This window comes from Protomyctophum bolini, assembly GCF_963924005.1.
Source record: "Protomyctophum bolini genome assembly, chromosome: 15".
NCBI lineage: Eukaryota > Metazoa > Chordata > Actinopteri > Myctophiformes > Myctophidae > Protomyctophum > Protomyctophum bolini.
The window spans coordinates 30736152-30755696 of NC_137876.1; the positions used below are offsets into that span (position 1 = coordinate 30736152).

Sequence of the window (19545 nt, forward strand, 5' to 3'; positions counted from 1 at the left end):
CTAGGAAATATGCTGCCGACACGGGATAGCCCCGACAGTCAAGTCAAAACTAGAGCGCTCTTCCATATATGGCCAAACTTTCAAGAGTGAATGTTTGGGAAAGTGATGTCACGCACAGGGAGCAGACTGCCAACTCACTGACTGGTCCCTGTTGAAAGCCATAGCCTCCTACTGCCTAACAGCAGGATGCGACTTCCTCGTAGAGATGCAATGAAAGCATGGAGACAAAAAAGGACACCGTTATAAACTTAATGAAAAGTAACGTGGAAACATAAACACCGATTTTTGCCAGCTGCTTGAAAAGCGGCTGGTCTTTTTTGTTAAATGGGAAAATATCTGGTGGTTTTGCAGGGCCAAGCCAGCAGCATTTTTCTGCACAAGCCAACAACTTTACATCAACTTCATCTTATTCAGCAGAATCCCAGAATAACTTTGGACAAGAGATGTGCAAATTGTACAATGTGCTCAATGCTGTTTCCTGAGGCATGGGTCATGTGAAGAGCCAGGGCACCGGATTGGTGTTTGGCAACATACCAAGGTATTCCAAACATGTTGGGAGACAAATTCCTAAGTGGTTATCCTTGCTTTTAGACTTAAGCCAAGTAGGCCTATGGGATATAAAGGGAAGAAAATGAAAATCCTATTGCTTTATTCAAGAGTGCATTTCCAAACCACCAAACACTTCAAGGATAACAGTTTACCTGCCGACTGTTAAATTAATCATTCAATCACTCTACAATGTAGATGAAAGCACACAAAAACATGTTTCTCATTCAAAAATAAATTGCATCCGAGTCAGGCTCGGCTCCAGGATGGGGTCAGTTGAAAATGGCGAGAGGGCACATCGTTTTTATATATGAGAGCCTTGAGAGGGAAGAATTGGCAACTGAGGGTGCAGCGAGGGTGATGTATATTAACATTCAGAATGCCTGCTATACTATAGCAACTTCACCCAACAGGCACACTTGTGTCAAATGTAAACAATCCTGAAACCATACACTGTTCACTATTTGAATAGGTCTCTCAGGGGAAGCAAGGGGGTTAAATGAAGTATGCCCATTTCCTGTAGATAAGTGACCGCCCTCACACAAAGTTCTCTCTGAACCACACCAAGTGGTGGAGAAATTATTTTGACAAGGGAGCAGTACAAACAACTCGATAACCCCAAACTACATGTCTGTTTGCCCTCAGATTACCACTTCACCACTAGTCCAGGAGGAAATGATGCCATTCACTTTAGGTCTTTCTCTCTATCTGTCACAACAACCACTGGCATGCCCTTTGGTATTGTCTGGCCCACGGTGAGAAGAGTTTTCTTCTAAAAATGGAGACAGTCTAGAACAGTGGTTCCCAAACACTGGGTCGGTACCCATTTGTGGGTTGCAGATACATTTGTATATGGGTCCCTTCATTTTTTAATTTCCTATATTCTTGAGGGGCGCCAGCCCCTCCCATACACAGGTTTAATGTTTGTACCGTTTGTTTTACATCACCTAATCAACATGAGTTAGACTTTAATATATTAGCGCCCCTCACTTCACACATGTGTGATTTTTTAATTATTATAATTTCAAAACATTAAAAAAAAAACATTCCCCCAAAAATGTTCATGAATTAATACCAAATTAAAAGATTTTTCTAATGAAAAATCTAAGAAATTCCATAAATTAGAAAACAAATGTTTAAGAACTAGTGAAAGCTAAAAGGTTTGGGAACCACTGGTCTAGAAGGCATGACACCCTATGACATCATGCACTGCACTATCAAAACACCGTTGAAGGGAATCAGAGTTCTGACTGCAGGCGTGGCTTCCTTATCGGCTCAGAAGATACTAAGACCATTTATGGCTTTTCAGCACATAATCAGTCAGCATTTCCTGCACTTTTGGGATGTGGCAGTTCTAGGTAGCCTGTAGTTCCATCATTCCTGGGCTGGGCATTTATTTGTTTCTCTAGTTCATAAAAGCTACAAAATGAGGTACCCACTGTTGGAAAAAATGTGACTCCTGCTTTAACAAAAAGTGACAACTAACATAAAACTCATTATTACTCCTGATTAACCATATGAACCTTATTCTGGGAATGTCATAATAGGCGTAACTTCCTCAAGTCACTTGATTATTATTGAACTTATCAGCTGTCATTAGGTTAGTTTTCACATCAGACTGCTACAAAAATGGGAATACAGCATTTTGTAACAAAGCATTTGACTAATGGAGTGACTGTTTCTATTTAGCTTGTCTTACTGAAAGGACTTAAATCTCCCATGCTTAGGTTCAAACATTTTGTGTCCAAGGCACACCAATAGACAAGTCTGTTTGTTTGGGGGGGGGGGGGGGGACACACACAAAATACTGATATAGTACATTTATAAAATAATTTAAAACTTTTTGTATAGTTGTACATATATTGTGATAATTACATGTGGTTGTCATGGCACACCTGGATTGCCATAGCACACTGAAAACCACTGCAATAACCAACCAAATCGGTCAACATTGCCTGTTCAGCATCATAATGGCTAGCTAAATAAGCCTCATGTGTATTCGACAGGGGGAATTGAGGGTGTGTTGCCATGGTGACTTACAGGAGCTTCATTTTAGAGACTGCAAAACAAGAAAACAAACTGTACAAAGATCATTATAATGCATTAAATATTTTGCAAATTAAACCTTACTGGACTCAAGGAAAGCAAATTATTCTTTAATTGCAAGAAAAACAAAAGCAAGCATTGGCTTGTAAAAGGTACCCAAGGACTGGATAATTAGACAAAACAGACATCCTAAACAGAGTGCTCTAAAGCCGAAAACCACTTAAAATAAATGAAAATTAGTCCAATCAGGTGTGCTTCCCAGCGTAAAACACAGAAGAAATAAAAATGCTGTTTAGCTCAAACACTCCCCAAGACGTTAGAGCTGTTCTAAGTCCTGGGGAGAGTCGTGTACAACCAAATGATTCAGCAATGCACTTCACTTGAAATACAGTCATTAAAAATTATTTTTTAAGCCTAGTCCCTCTTTTTTAAATGTTTGTCACATTTTGTTCATTGTTTAATACCATCTTGGGTTTGACCGCAAGAGTGAAGATATTTCAACATTATTCTGAAAAAAAACTAAAGAAAACTCATACCAAACAGCTACACTCACTGTTCAGTCTCTAAACACGGTCCTCTGCTCTTAAGCAGTGTGTCTGTCCAAAACATAAAAAACAAATGCCGTTTCAATCAAAATGTCAAAGTGCATCAAATAAAAAATGAAAAGAAATGGTGAGTGGTAAGAATCCATAGAAAACCCACATACTAAGGTGAGTCTCTTAAAAAGGGCACAACCATCTCTCTCACAGATGAAGAGGCTCCATCATATCTTGAACTTCTTCTCTGACGGGGACGACGTTGAGCCTCCGTCCCCTGATCCCATGTGAGTCCGTTTCAGAGTGGGACCTTGGATGGGGCTTCTCTGAGAAGAACGCCCCACAGCCGGTGGCCTGGTGTCTACAGGTTTAACTCCAGTCTCTCCCTCTGACTCTGAGGAGCCACGAAGGTTCTGACCTGCATGTTCTTCTGGCACAGTCCGGTGCTGACCGTTCACGCCAGGACTGAGCCGGCTCGGAATGGCCCAATTATGGTCAGCTGCCAGTGAGCCGCTACACTCTGCTCCACTGTCAGAGTCCTCTAAGGTTAACCGTTCTCCGACCCGGGACTCTGTCCTGAGTGTATCTGGAGACACAGGAGGGGAAGCAGTCAGGTGCTGCAGCTCTCTCTCAACTCTATCGCTCCCATCCTCCTCGTTTTCATGACTCTCGGGAGACATGACAGGACTGAGGCACACAAAGTCCGAAGGGCTAAGACGTTTTTCGTCACCGCCTTTACGCCCTGCGTTGTTGCTACGGGGCCTGATGTGGAGAGTGTCCTCCTCTTGCCCATCGCCTGACGAAGAGGAAGAGGTGTTGGAGGAGTTGGTGGAGGAAGAAGGGTCCTCAACAGATATCTCGGGGTAGTTGCAAGTATCAAAGGCGGAGAACAGGGCCTCCACAGCCTCGGGAGCCTCCCCGGCCCTGTTGACAAGGTGCAGGCGGCGTCGGCTCCTCATGGCCACCTTGCGCCTGTTGGCACTGCGGCGCTCCTCGTCGTCGCTGCTGGAGCTGGAGGTAGATGTGGAGGAAGAGGAGGCTCCAGCGGGTAGGGAAGGAGATGAGGAGGAGGAGGAGGAAGAGGTGGGGCTGGACAGGGTGGAGTTGTCCCGGGGACTTGGGGAGCGTGGTCGAGGCATGGGGTCGAGCCAGAACTCGCTCGAGTCAGAGTCATCGTTCACCAGGTCCAACAGGAAGCCCGACTGATGCCGCTGGCGTCGGCCGCCCCGCCTCCTCCTCCCCAGTCCCGACACATCTTCTGTTCCCCCCTCTACTCCTGCTGGCGGCGGCCGCTGCTCCTCCGATCCGGATGCATCAGGGGCGGCTAGGGAGGAGGATGACACAGAGTTGTCCGAGTCGCCACGCCGACCGGCGACGGGGATGCTGGGACCGGTCAGGGTGGCGAGGGGAGGACCCGCGGAGGGTTGCCGCGTGGTGCGGCGGCCGCGGGCATGGAGCTGCAAGATGGCGCCTTCGCTCAAGTCACTATCCGAGTCGGAGCTCCAGCCTTCGATCTCACGGCGCACCAGCGAGTCGAAGAAGGCCATCATGCGTGGGTCCTCCTGGATGGACTGGCTCACATAGTCGTGAGACAGGCCACTGCCGCTGTTCAATACTAGGCTGATGTACTCTTCATGGGTGTACAGGCTCCGGGACTTGTCCTCCACGTGGCCCTCCAGGTCCCCTAGGCTGTCAGGCTGCTGATACGGACTCCACACCTGGGATGGGGGATGGATAGATAGAAGGAATGAAAGATAGGAAGAGAGTTTAGTTTAGTTTATTTGATCATCTTCACAGTAACAATACAACTTATTTGTTTACAATAACAAAAAGGATCTGGAGGTGATCAAAAGGAATAGGCTGAAGCTGAAAGCTTATAAAGAGGATGCAGTAAAAAACGGAATGGTGGAAAGGAGGATGGAGTGAAGAAAGAAAAGTTTGAGCAAGAGAAAGTGTGGAGGTAAGGATTAATGGAATAAAAGGTTTGAAGAACAGATAGGTGATAGAGGGAATTTAAAGGAGGAAAGAGTCGGAAGAAAGATGGGAAGACAGAAGTATAGATTATAGATTATAAAAGCGGAATCTTAGAAGGTGGGATATATGGATACAAGAGTGGAAATAAAGAATGATGGATAGAGGTGCAGAGAGAGTCATAAAGGGGACCCAGAGTAACAGAAGAGGTAAAGGGTACAACATCAAGGGTCATGTTCAAAGTCAAACACTCCATGCAATTAATACTGTTATTCCAGAACACCTGGTCTGCTATCAGCTTTCACTCTACCCAGAAGAAAACACAAAAAAGGAAGCATTGAGCAATGGTTACTGTACTGACGAGAGAAGCCCCTTGAAAATAAATGTCATTCTGTGAATCTCTACAAGCTTTGTTTGTAATGATATATGATGTAACAGATGTATATGATATAGCGGTTTAAAAGTAGTTAAAAATTCCTTGCTTTTACTTAAATGAATGCACGCCACGGGCCATGAAACCTATTCAATCCTTTTTTCTGTAACACTTTAGGTAATTAATGTGTTATAAGGCATCATAACACTCGATGTATGACAACTTATAACAAGGTTATAATGCATTATACTGTAGGCTCAATGAAACAGCACATTATAACTACCTTAACTTAGTTATAAAGTGTATTTGTTATAAGTTATGCATAATTATAAACAATTACATTGAGTGTTATGAAACATTATGAGTGCATTAAAATGCATTATGATGTACTATAATTTTGCGCCCGCTTCAAATTTAACAATTGTTAAAATATGTATGTATAATGGGTGATGTCTTTGCCCCATGGCAAACTGTGTCCCCTACTCTGTTTCCCGCTCAGTCTTCATGCTTCCCAAAACAAAAACCAGTGAACTACCACTTTAACCAGTATACTTAATTTACCGGGGTCTGTCAGAGGTCTATACGATACCATCCTTTTATCCCTCGACGTCAAATCTTTTTGCCGAAAACAGCCAATTGGTGAATGGGGATAATAGGGTTACCCTGAAGAAGGAATATATCTGTCCGAAATGTTGTGTTCTCTGTGTCCTCATTAAACCTTATGCATTGGCAGCTATGAGTGTGCGGCTATACCATTTTTTCATTCAGTATTAACTTTCCCGTTGGCTGGTACCTCACAAGGACCGGTGTGCTGTGCGTCCTTTTGCTTCAAGTGGCTAAAGAACATTTTGAGGTAATAGGGATACTAGGATTCGAGTGGTTAAAGCAAATTTAAAGGGCTAGCTATATGAATCAACATGCCTCCACACGGGGCAATTTGCTGCCTGATGATGTGTAACCAAGGTTGTCAGAACAGTATGTGATGAAATGGCGAGGCATCTTCACCTGAGGCCCAGGCCGAGTCATAGGTTCAGCACTGGGACGGCAGTGTGAGGTGACGTTACTCACCAGACTAGGTGAGTAATGTGAGAAACTTTTTTAAAAGGTGTGTAGGCACTACACTAGGCAGGGCTATCTCCTGTATGTTTTAATGATATACATGGACAGTTTAGAACAGAGGTCCCCCAAACCTTCCCATGCCAAAGACCTAAAATAGCCCTAGCTTCTGTCTGTGGCGCCCAATTGAAAAATAGTTTTAAAAAAAAATAGCCAATTTACAAGCTCACAACACGTACAAAGTTTGTACCTAATAATGGTCAGATATCTATTTATTTTCCCATTTCCAATTTGTCCCCATAGCACCCCCAACTTTGGTTTAAGGTTGAGAGGGAGACAGAATAAGGATCAGATGTGAATCTATTCATTGTATGTTACTTGCATACAAATTTTGACTTGGTTGGTTGCAATGTGGATTCACACAATATACAAAGTGAGAAATAAAGAAACAATTAAAGAATTTTAGGTATGTACAGTGAAGGGGGGGGGGGGGGGACACGGGGAGAAAGCACTGAACTCCTATAGTCGATACAAAGCAATGATGCCAGCTACTGACCTTGATGACCTTCTCCACACCGGAGGAACAGATCATGTAGGTGTGGGGGTTGAACCGGACCTGGTTCACAATGGAACGGTGTCCCTTCAGAACCATGAACGCCCCATTCACCACGCGCCCTGCGCCTCCTGAAGGAATGACAGCGCATATGGGTACTTTCTATTAGAACTGAACTTAATTTAACCTGAAAACTCTCTGGGTCACCCGGAAATTCATTGTCTGTTTATCACATACCCATAGCCTTATTTAGTAGGAGAAAATCTAAATGTATCAACGCAGCAACTATTATATATTATAACATATATTATATGTTGAGTTCCTTTCGCAGTGAGGTCATTGCCCAAGGTGACAGTTAAGCGCACCATGGCACATTTGCTTGGACTGATTGGTCAGCTACTGTTATAGCAGCCCTTGGTGTTATCACATATCACCCTCTTGATCCGTTTCACTCATTGGCTGGGTATGTAATAAAATAACACATCAGTGTTGTATACTTGTAATGAAATATCACATGAGTGATTGCTGTGATTTGGCCTTGCAACAATACTGAACAGCAGCACGTGTGTGGTATTGTTTTAATACATTCTACTATAAACAATTGATCAAGTAGTCATTTGAACTGTATGGAACATAATGAGACAATACGTCCTTACATTTGGTGAAGTGGGTAGTGCTGAATTATACATACTGCCACAAAGCATGGGGGTGACTTGTAGCCAAAACATATAACCAGTGTCGCCAGAATAGAGTGAGAGAGTGTGTGTGTGTGTGTGTGTGTGTGTGTGTGTGTGTGTGTGTGTGTGTGTGTGTGTGTGTGTGTGTGTGTGTGAGTGAGTAAGTAGAGTAGAGTAGAGTAGAGAGAATGAACTACAGTATACAATACAGAGAGAAACAGAGAGAGAATGTGAGTTTATACAATCTTTGCAGTATAAATAATTATGGCTGATTTGTACCTCAGCCAAGTGACTGGCTATGTAATAAAAAATAACCCATAACAAGTCATTGTTGGAATTGTATACTTTGTGATATGGTATAGCACTTTTTGGCGTGAGAAATGTAAAGTGCATTACAAATACAATGTATTAGTATTATTACCAGTAAGACGCGAGAAGCGACCTCACCCTAAAGGTCGAGGTTGCGTGCACACATCCGCCTGGGTGACGGCAGACTGCTGGGTGAGCACTGGCGCTTTGGCATGGAGGGTCAGATCAACATATGGAATGCATTCTGTACTGGCCATATATGGAGCGTGTCTTGAGTATACAGGGTTTGATGTGGTCAGATCAACATGTCAGAACAGGAAGGACGGATGTGGAATGTCAGGTCAGCTCCATATATGGAGATCTAACCTATGGTTGCAATTAAATGCATTTAGCAATTTAATTGCTAAAAACAATGATAACCGTCTAACCTTTTTGTGTGTTCATTTAATTGCACATGGGACCTGATGTAATCTCTCCCCCCCCTGGCCCCCAAAGTCAAAACTTATTCAGCACTCTGTGAAAATATACTATACTAAATAGATTCTGGGTATTGACACAATTTCTCAGGCTAAGGTTATATCTTGTACAACAATGCAGTGTGCGGAAAGCCATGCCAACAACATGAGATGTTGATAGAATGCCCAATACAGTTACATACTACTGCTTTTATTATATATGGTCGACCTATCAACAGGTGTGCAACTGGTTACAGACATGACACAACAGCGTATATTCACATGCAGATAGTCGTTGATAGGGAGACAGACACCATAACTCACCCGCCCCCGGATCCTTTGGGATTTTCCACATGTAGAGGTTGAAGTCATCAGAACCAGACAAAATGTACTGGGGGGGGAGGGGGCACAAAGACAGATTCAGAGATATAAGAGTAGCCCATGTCTTAGTATACCACAACTCTTCATAAATCAAAACAGATAACCAAGATTTTATCATGTCAGTGTGCATCTGTCTGAGAAAACTAACTCCTGTGGGGGTAGGGGGTCAAGGAAAATATGAAAAATATTTTATTTGAGGCGGTGTCATGATTTGGGGGATCAAAGAATTCCTTGGCATGGCAGACTAGCCTTTAACAGGAACCTTGCTTCACCTCTGAACTGTGATAAACCTTTGTGAGCAGACAGTTGCAATTAAACCTACTCATCAAGACCAGAGCTACTATTTTGTCTCATCCAGGTACAAGCAGCAAAATGTTGGTAGGACATGTTCCGCAAGTTGTGTTACGTGTTAACAATAGAGGGTATGTGCATGCATAAAGTGAGTGGCAAATCGAGTGGCAAAGTGAGTGGCAAACTGGCAAAATGAGTGTAAGGCAATCAGATAGGACCTTTCTGTTCGGATGTATGGGACAAGGCCAGAAATGGGTTATGGCCAGAAAGTAGTTTTTTTTCCACTCAGGTGTTCTCACACATCTGGGTATGTCACGTGCATACCCTGTATTCTATACAATATCCATCCATCGATAATAATACAGACTTTAATCAAATCGAACCAAAAAATAGATAAAACAGAAGTTAGAAACTACATGTAAGGCACAAAACCTCAAAACCTTAGCAGCAATGGGAATGTACAGAATAAGGGCGAAGAGTCATTTAGTACCATGATTGCTGGCAAATTACAGTGCCAGCCAAACTAGGCAGGTTTATTTACAGATGGATGCATTTTTTGTACTTTTGTCTTTTTTCAGAGCTCTGGGCAACAGGAGGAGGGGAAAAAAAGACTCTTTCTGAGCTTTGATCCCCCGGTTCTGCAGGCTTGGCATAGAACTAGGGTGTTTGTCGATGGGTTCATGTATTGATCTGCTCTACTCCTATAATGTAGCAGTTCATAAAAAGTAAATAAATGCTTTGTTTTCACTACAGATGAACTGGGCGTGAGAAAGTACTGTAAAATCAACAGCTGCCTACAAACATGTGAAGCAGCAGGTTTCCCGTGTCAAATGCATTTCGAGTCACAATTCTTCCTCTGGCGGCCTGTAGAAGAGTTGTCTGCATGTAGTCCGCGAGTTGTGACTCGAAATGCATTTGAGTAGTTTGTATGTTTTTAAGCAGTTTTTGTGTTCATGTGCCTGTATAGTGCTGTAATGGCATGAGTATTTGAAGGCAATAGCCATTAAAATACCTTTTCGCATTGTACAGTGGTGTTGCTCATCTGTTTTGCTTTAAGACAGTGTCGCAGATTTGTGAAAAGCCAACATGTATATCATGTGACCTGCTGTCACACAAATACCCATTACAAAATTCTTACAGGAACTCTAACTGTTGCTTGATCATTATGGCTTCAGGCCTTACAAAAAAGTAAGCACAACACCTGGGAGTTCCAGCCCCACCTTAATCCCCTTAAGGATACTGTATGTCAGGTAGGAATGTCACACCCATTTTCTGACTCCCTTCTCTCCCTTAGTTAATATTCAACAGCCACTGTGAAACTTTTCATTACAACTTATTGAATGAAAAGTAAAGTGTAAAAGTAAACTAGTTTCCATTTAACAACTGTACATGCCTTCTTGATTAGTACTGTATGTGCTTAGTCTCTCAAGACAGACTGTAGAGGACACTGTTTGGTCTGTGCTAAACATAATTTTCTGATAAAACTGATTTTCCAGTAACAATTCCCATAAAAGTATAGGAAAAGCTGAACGCTTATTCAAAGAGCCTATCTTTTTTTATTGTTTCCCTTCAAGTTTAAGCCGAAACTGAAACTAAGTAAAAAAAGTTAAAAAACATATACTTCCTTGGCCAACTGGCAGTGTGCACAAGAAATATGGTGCTGATCAGTCCAGTGGTTTACAAAATTAGCCGCACACAGACAGAAACTCTCTCCTAGACGGCTCACCCCCCAGGTCCCATGACATAAAAACAAATATTTTTAATAGCACCGGTTTGTCAAAACACAATTCTAATTACTATAGCATAAATAAGATCTGTAGACAGTCTTGAACTTATTCTTGTACACCTAATATTCTTGTACACCTAAAGACTTTAAGGAAATGGCTTCTGCTCTTTCTGTTGTAAGCCATTATGCACTCCACTGACCCCCGAGCATAATGTGAACATAAATAAGCATGTCTGCAGCATGATGTCATGTCTGAAGAGGACCTGAGGGAGGACCCCTGGAACAATATGGGGGCTTCTGTGTGCCTCAGCAGCTGAAAGAAGCCCTCTACAGCAGGTTCCCATATTTTCTACTATTATTACCGTTTTATATGCCCATGTCAACGGAAAAGTATTATTTCATACAATCATTTACAATATGATTACATGACAGAACTTTGGCCATCTTCTAACTAATTTGTACATTTGGGGGTTACTATATGCAACTCTATGTGCACCCAATAAAAAATTAAGTAATTGAATGCTTCCTTGGCACAGCATTTCAACGATGCCCTGCTTGGCTCCTGACCTGAACGCCTCTCTATCTGCAAGTAAACCACATAGACCAAACAAAAGACAATATCACCACTAAGGCCAAATATTTTAATCTCCATTTGTTGTGTTTTTTTATTTCAATTTCTTCTTGCCAGTAGAAAACCTTTCTTGAGACCACCACACTCTGAATTGTGGTGCGTTACCCGTTCAAATCATATAAAAAAATAACGGTAATGGTCGCACACACCAAGACTGCATTTTTTTTCATAATGGGAGACAAACGTTTCGGCTATCCAACCTTCATCAGTGCTGATGAAGGAAGGAAAATGTTCGTCTTCCATTATGCAAAAATAAAAAATAAATTTCTTCTTGCCATTTCTGTCTATCTGTAAGGACTGTCTCCCATGTCTTGCTAGCCACTTTCTCTCTTGTTGCCTCTCTCTCCTTCTGTCTGTACACTGGCAACCACATTAAATGCAAACAACTGCATATAACCATACAATTCTTAGCATCCTCATTCTGGGGTGGACATTAAGCTATTTTACGTTTGCGGCGAAGAGATTTGGTGTCGAGAGGAAAAGAGAGGGGGCCTAGTATAAACACCCGGGATGCTCCTGATAACAAAATACATAGGATTTAAAGGGGAATACCACTCATTGTCAACATTGAACTACAGTATGTCATTAATATACCCTAGAGGTTGTGTGGAAATAATAAAAAAAGCCCTTCCCTTCTGTGTAGCCTAGAACTGGAGGTTAAGAATGTTTGGTCTTGTGATCAGTGACATAGGGAAGGCCAAAAAGTATTGGTACTAATTCTGCAGCTGATTTGTCAATGCTTTCCTTATACTTCCTTATAAAGCCCCACGTTAGATTCTCCATGATGACTATAAATAGAACTATAGAGGTCCATGCGCTCAGTGGAGCATATACAGTATCTCCGAAAGGAAGTGTGGTCTATGATGTTAGTCACGCCGTATCTACAATCTAAAATCTCCAGCACAATTACATTTTAGCAGACGCTCATCCAGAGTAACTGTAAGGGCCGATTCATACTCCTATTTTAGAGCCGAATAAAAGTCGGTTCGGCTCTGTAGAGCCTACAATTTGACGTCATTTGAGGTTCGGGGGGGGCGGGTACCGTCCTAAAGTCGGCTCTTCGGTGCTACTGAAAATTTCTGACGAGCCGAAATCATTTCGGCACTATAGCGCCGAAACAGGAGTATGAATCGGCCCTAAGTGTCAAATCGAAGGAGCAGAGTAAACATGAACCCTAGACACCAAACAGGGTAGGTAGTCACACAAGTAGAGTGAGTCTGCAGTACCTCCAAGAAACCAGGATACTAGGTAAACAGTTACATCTAGGACGTATGACTCTGTAGTCTGTACACTATACAGTATTTGAGCAAGGTTTCAGCCCGATCAGACCTCTAAGTTAAATATTTCGGATACATAATAATAATACATAATGTGAAATAAATCACACTGGCAGCACAAACGTGTGTGCATCTTCATGCGTGTGTTAGGGATGGGTCAGAATAATATTTTTTTTACTGTTTTAACTGACACATGTTCTGAGAGTAACCACAATTGAATACAATCGACATTTATATAGGATTGTTGAAAGCAAGAAAATTTCCACTCCAGTTCCAGCACAAACATGCAGGGTTAGCCTGCATGTTTGTGGAAATTGTGGAAATTGTCCTTGAAGGTCTTTAAATTGTTAATGTTTATTGTTGCCCCCCCCCCCCCCCCCCGAACCTCAAATGACATCACATTGACTTTTATTCGGCTCTAAAATAGGAGTATGAATCGGCCCTTACACCTATCAAAAGCCGAGACCCCAGCAATGCAGCACGTTGTGAGCTTTTAGATCCGAAATGTTTTGCCAAATAATTGCCTGTTTTCACAGAATGTTCCCAGGTCCCATAATAAATATACTGTATGATGTAGCTCTTTGTATTTCTGTCACAATGGTATTTTTGGGAACTTAATAGGCAATTCACACTGAGACAGACTGAATCCGTTTCATTGGAACCGTTTCCGAATACGGTTGCCTGGTCCCCGATGGCCATGATTCACATTGCCCGAGATTCAACAGCGCACCCGGGTACACTTGCATAACACACTTTAATCCTCCAGATGACGGTGTGCTTGATGGCTGGCGCACACGGACACTGACAATCAACTGTGCGACATTGTCTCAAATAAATGCAGACACACTGCATTGCATTGCCTCTTTGGCTCTTTGCCGTTATACTACTATACTGTCAGCCTGCCTGCTATTCACTGTGTCAGTCAGTTCTGTGCTCCAGTGTCGTGTTTGATATTAGTTTGCTATGGATTCTACTTTAGAATTATTATTATTTTGTTTTACTTTGGAAACTATGCCAAGCAAAGCCCAAGAGCCACGTGTAGTCCGCAGAATAAGATCAGCGCATACTGCGGTGCTGCGCGTATACGCAGATTCAACAGGAGACGGGCGGCGTTGACTCCGTTGAGAAATCAGCTGGTGTTACGCGTTGTGCAGCGGCTGTGTGTTTTTTTTTGTTGGCGCTTGGCTCGTCGACTAGAGATTATGTCACGTTCTTAAAAAAAACCAGTCCACTTCCTTCTTTAGGTACGCATGCATTCACATTGGAACGATCCGTATCTGAATACACTTCAACGGTCCAGAGACCCGCTCCCCATGCGGTCCCGGGGACGGTTGGGCGATCCGCTCCCGGGAACGGTACGCATCATTCACACTACCACAACATCTGCCAAGTGGTCCCGAGTGCGGACCCGGGACCATAGTGTGAAGACTCTTACTGGTTGGCCAAGTTGGCTCAGTTACGTGGACCCCCCCTCCATATCCCAATATTTTTCACCCTTGATAAAAAGCAAATAAAACAAATACCAACCTGGTCTTTGTCCCCTGCAAAGCAGCAGCTCTTCATGGTGCAGGAGTTGAAGTAGCCCTGGTTGTCGAACTGGAAGCTGGGCAGACGGGAGTGCAGTTCGTACAGCACGGGTGGCAGGCGCCGCCGCAGGGCCAGCAGCTGGGTGCCTGTGCTGTTGAAGCGGACACTCATGGCACTCTGCAGGGACATGCTGCCTCCGTAACGCAGCAGAGAGCTGCAGGGACGGCACCACCAGAATGATAATCATCACCACATGATTGTCATTGTGAGTACTCATTTTCAAAAAGTACAATCCGGCAACAAAATGTTATTAAGACGTCTATCTATCGATAATTAACATGCCAGGGCAGGGGCAGTGATGATAGGCAAAAATAACAGCAGTGGGAAAAGTGAGGACAGAAGGGGAATTTTACAACTATGATTTGTGTAGGCGCACTAATGAGCCAAGATCAATGTTCTGGTGAAAATCATCTTTTCTGATCAGTCAACCTGCAGTTAATAAAGTGATGGCTGGTTTAACCAAATGACAACACTGCCCTCTGGTGGATGCAGAAATGTATTTGAAAAGAAACATGAAACTTAAAGAAAGTGAGGAAGAGATTACAAAAGTGAAAATCTCACGTGCGTGGTTTGCGAATGTCCCAAAGCCCCACTCCTTCCTTGGAGTTGGCTGTGGCCAGCAGTCTGGGCTCCACAGGGTTGAACATCACACTATGGAATGCTGAGGGGTAGCTGGCCAGGCAGAACGGCTCTGAATGAGACAACATGACAATCAAAAGGAGTTCCGCAATAGAGTTGTAAATAAGTGTTTCACAACTCAATTACTGCTGGGCCTGGCTTTCTATCCTACCCACTGGCATAGCACAGCACAAACCCATACTCCATACAAATGTTCGCCTATAATCACAAAAATGGGGCGACAGGTTGAAAATGCCTATTTTCTGAGTAAAAATGTATAATTCTCACAAGCTACTTGAGGGTGGCAATTTTGGCAAACAAACTTCAGGAAATCGTCGTCGGGTACCTAGAGTTTCCGCCCCTACTATTTTGTAACTATTCACCCAATCATCCTGGACCTGTCTAGACTACTAGTAGAAAGTAGAAAGTAGAAAGTACATGAGGAGGATGGAAGTGACTTCCTGGAGGTCCCACAGGGACAGGGTTCGGAGCATTTCAACATAGTAGTGAGTTTAATAATAACCATTGATTACATGTGCAAACATCAGCCAATGTAGAAGTCAATACAGTGACAGCCTGAGATTTAAAAAAATTAAAAAAAAGTTTGGAAAGCACCATGTCAAGCAATTCTGTTAAACGTATTATTAGGATGACTGGCTGTTGCCAAGTCAGTCATGAGGGAGGCTTCTAAAATAGAAGGATATTGATGTCATGCAAGATGACACTCCATTTACAACTTCAATATTTTCAACAGGCCACACTTACTTGCACCACTGACTTAATGACAAAAACCTGCCTTGCATACATTATTAAAATATTTCTTCTCCCCATACCCACCAACAAACATATTTAAAGCTAAATACCTAAATTGCTATTTTTGTGTTTATGACAATATGTTTATTTAACTGAAGTGATTGGTTGATTTGTTGGATTGTGCAGTGATGTGGAACCGTTTTCAGTGTAGTGAGTCCCAGGCCCGTGGGTGGTCTTTTTAGTGTGTCCCCAATAAAATGTGTGTTTTTGACTAATTGTGTTGAACTTGTGTTTTACATGGTTATAATTGTGGCTATATTAATGTAGATCTTTACCTGAAAATTAAACAAATCTGAACTGTATTTTGAAAAGGAAACTAACTTAGGCTAATATAATATACTAGGGTTGTTAATAGAGCGTCGCAGTCCCGCCCCGTCGAGAGACCCGGAAAAGAAATCACCGTTCATTTTCCTCAGACTTTTCAGAAAGTATTTATTTAAAGACGTTTACGCCGCGGACAAAGCAAACTCTTGTCGTGACAAATCATGACAACAAACACAATATTTCGGGCTGAACAAATAATTAGAAAGACGAAGAAAACGGCAGGTTACAACACTTTTTATTTTGTTTTTCTTCTTTGTAATTATTTGTTTGGTCCACAATATTGTGTTTGTTGTCCTGATTTGTCACGACAAGAGTTGGCTTTGTACGACGCTTATAAGGTCTTTAAATAAATACGTTTTGAAATGTCTATGGGAAAAATGCATTGGAAACTATTTCCTGGGCCTGGCGTTGTCATTAAAGGGGGCGGGACTGAGACCCTCTATAGAGCTCAGAAATAATATTAGAATTGATAGAATAATAATCAAGTCTTATATAACACAAATTAAACGTATAAGCAATCATTGATTGATATTCATAATTCAATAATCAATAAAGCACAAAATGGCTGCCTACATCTCCAGGAATGTACTTTACTTATATACCGCACCCAGTGACTTTTAATCACAGTAGTAAAATGCATTACAGTGCTCCATTATAAATGTATTGTAATGTATTACATGACATTACTATGACAGTTATAATACACGATTCTTGCCAAAACAATGCTCATATCAGCCAAATCAAAATATCAGCTTGGCTTCTAACCAGTGGTGGAGCAAGAGCAAGCAGCCGCCTCCCATGGCTACGTTTCTGCCTCCCCTCTGAGAACCGTTTATCTAAAATGATATGCTGCCTATAGCCGCTACTCAAGGCGGACTAGTGTATCAGACAGAAGAATACACATCTATTCTCTGTATGTCCTGCGTCGCAGCATGTCTGGAGGGGTTTACTTTTCACACTCTGGTGTGAAACGCCCCCACCCCTCACAGTGACGACGTATAAACACCACACATTATGAGACATATATGCTGGCGGCCAATTTCGAATAATATGCCACATACAGTATATGTTGCACATATTTCATTTCCATGTGGGGGGTGTGTCAGATGGGTCGGGAGGTAACAAGGGGTGCACCGCCAAAAAAAGGTTGGGAACCGCTGCAGTCTAGCTAACGGATGGGTCTTACCTCCATGAGGTGGCTCACGAGTGTCCCAGATGAGAACACGTCCGTCGTCAGATGAGCTGGCAAACACGTTGTCGTTGACAGGGCTGACGGACAGGCTGTACACGGCGTCGATATGGAGGAACACGTTGAGCGTCTCCCCTCTGTGAGAAACATAGGCATCCAAATGTTAGTATACTATACTGTATGTCATGTCATATGTTAGCATACTAACAGGTTAAAGGACCATACCACAATCAACACATCATTGTCTATTGGGCCATATATTGTTAATATGACCATTATGACCATTGAAATGTTTCTGAATTTACTTGAACTCAATGGAGTCAATGTTTGAATCATTGTGTGCTGGTTAATCACTCACTCACTCCTGAATTCATTATTTTTCTTTTTGCAACTCAAATAACAACTAAATAACAAAAATGTAAAGCATTAAGACACAGTTCCAACTCAAGTCAACTCTGTGCAACTCTTTTTTTTACTAACCTCTCCACATCATGAAGGATCACCTGCTCGTCATTACCTGTGAAACAATAAAACTAGTTTTAAAATAAACGGAAGAACATGTGAGTTGGAGTGGCACTTAGCCAGCTAGACAAATTAACATTTATTACACAAATGAGGATTACGTGCATGATCTAATCAAGACCTGACAGAAAAGAATCCTTCCCGTCATTGTCCGTTTACACACTAGGCCTATAGCTGATAAAATTCAACTCAGCACTTGTTATTAATCTTTAACTAGGGAACGTTTGCCATGACCTCACTGACTTCCTTGCATGCATGCTCAGTATACCTTACCTTCTCTGGGTAAATCAAAGTTTGAAACCTAGTACTAGTTCTCCTTAAGAGTCCTTCCTTACCACCAGAAAATACTTTTGTGTTGGTGCTGTCAAATGCCAGACAGAAGATGTTGGAGAGGTGCTCGCCCTTTAGTTTCACAGGCTTGGAGCGAGCATGGATGGCTTTCTCCATGTGCCACAAGAGGACTCGTCTGTCATCTCCTCCTACATACAGTAGTAGTACATACATAGGAATGATTGACTGGTATGTTAAAAAAGCACACTCAAATGATGTCACTTACACAGGTAGACAGACACATACCCATAACATCTGTATCCCATCAAGAACCACTAGCTCACAATGCATGACTTGTGCACACAATATACACTCATGCGTCACATGTTCTGTAGTACTAGATCTGTGGTCAATTGGCCAGCAACTGTTTACATGTTCTTGTTTTAATTTTTCGAGTTTGCAGAGCCAACAGTATGCATGTTTAATAAATATAGCTCGCCAATTACAGAAGGTATAACAACGTTATAGTGGCAATCAAGAAAGGCATTGAACTGCAACGTTAAGGTTATGCAATAAGGGCTGATTGTTTACTCCAGACAAAAATAGCCTGACTGGGTGACAATGACATACACACAGGTAGTCAACATAAAACACGTAATCCAACAGGGAGGGGAATTCACACTTGGAAGGGCCTCAGTGATCAGCTTACCTAATGACATAATATGGGATGGGTCATTCATTCCTCTCAACCCCACTAAGCAGCTTGGTGTTTGATGGTAACTGGTGTAGCAAAATGCTAACCAGTAAAAGCAAGCTAAGTTAGCAGTGGCTAGCCAGCAGCTAGCCCCCAGGTCTCAGCTGGTGAGCGTTAGCATGCTAGCAACTTAAAAACAGTGAGAGGCTATTCTTCGATCCACGCAGCATGGGGAAGGTGGGGGGGGGGGATCTGTCAACTTACCCGAAACGAGCCATTCTCCTCCATTGTTGGAGAACTCTATGGCGTTGACACAGCCAAAATGTCCGAGCATATCCTTCTTGTAGAGACTTGTGCAGCCCGCCAGCCTGCGCCTCTGGAATTCCTCCTTCATGAGGGGCTGTCCAGTGAGCTTTCTCCGGGACAGAAAGCCCACGGAGGAGCGCATACCGCAACCCTGCAACTCCTTCATTTTCCACCGTGCAGAACCCTCGCCGTGTTTAGCAATGCCCCATCAGCATGAGCTGGTTGTCGGGCTATGGAGAGACTACCCTACCGCCTGGGTGATGGTGGTAGTAGTAGCAGCTCACTATTGTAATTCCTAATGCATTTATGTCTACATTCTGGTGGATATACACCCAGCCGCTGCTTGCTGATGTCGATGTTGTTTTGTGCCCCGTCTCTCGTTCAGTCCCAGCAG

At 42.7% G+C, this 19545-nt stretch overlaps 1 protein-coding gene across 1 annotated transcript; it reads right to left on the reverse strand.

Moving 5' to 3' along the window:
* Positions 1 to 2687: 2687 nt before the first annotated feature.
* Positions 2688 to 19536, reverse strand: dcaf5 (ddb1 and cul4 associated factor 5). Its single transcript, XM_080784642.1, has 9 exons — positions 19110 to 19536; positions 18217 to 18360; positions 17840 to 17876; positions 17357 to 17496; positions 14977 to 15106; positions 14356 to 14569; positions 8847 to 8913; positions 7085 to 7212; positions 2688 to 4846 (listed from the first exon to the last, which is right to left on the reverse strand). The coding sequence occupies exons 1-9, from the start codon at positions 19315 to 19317 to the stop codon at positions 3356 to 3358; spliced, it is 2559 nt and encodes an 852-aa protein (XP_080640768.1). The 5' UTR covers positions 19318 to 19536; the 3' UTR covers positions 2688 to 3355.
* Between the last annotated feature and the right edge of the window lie 9 nt (positions 19537 to 19545).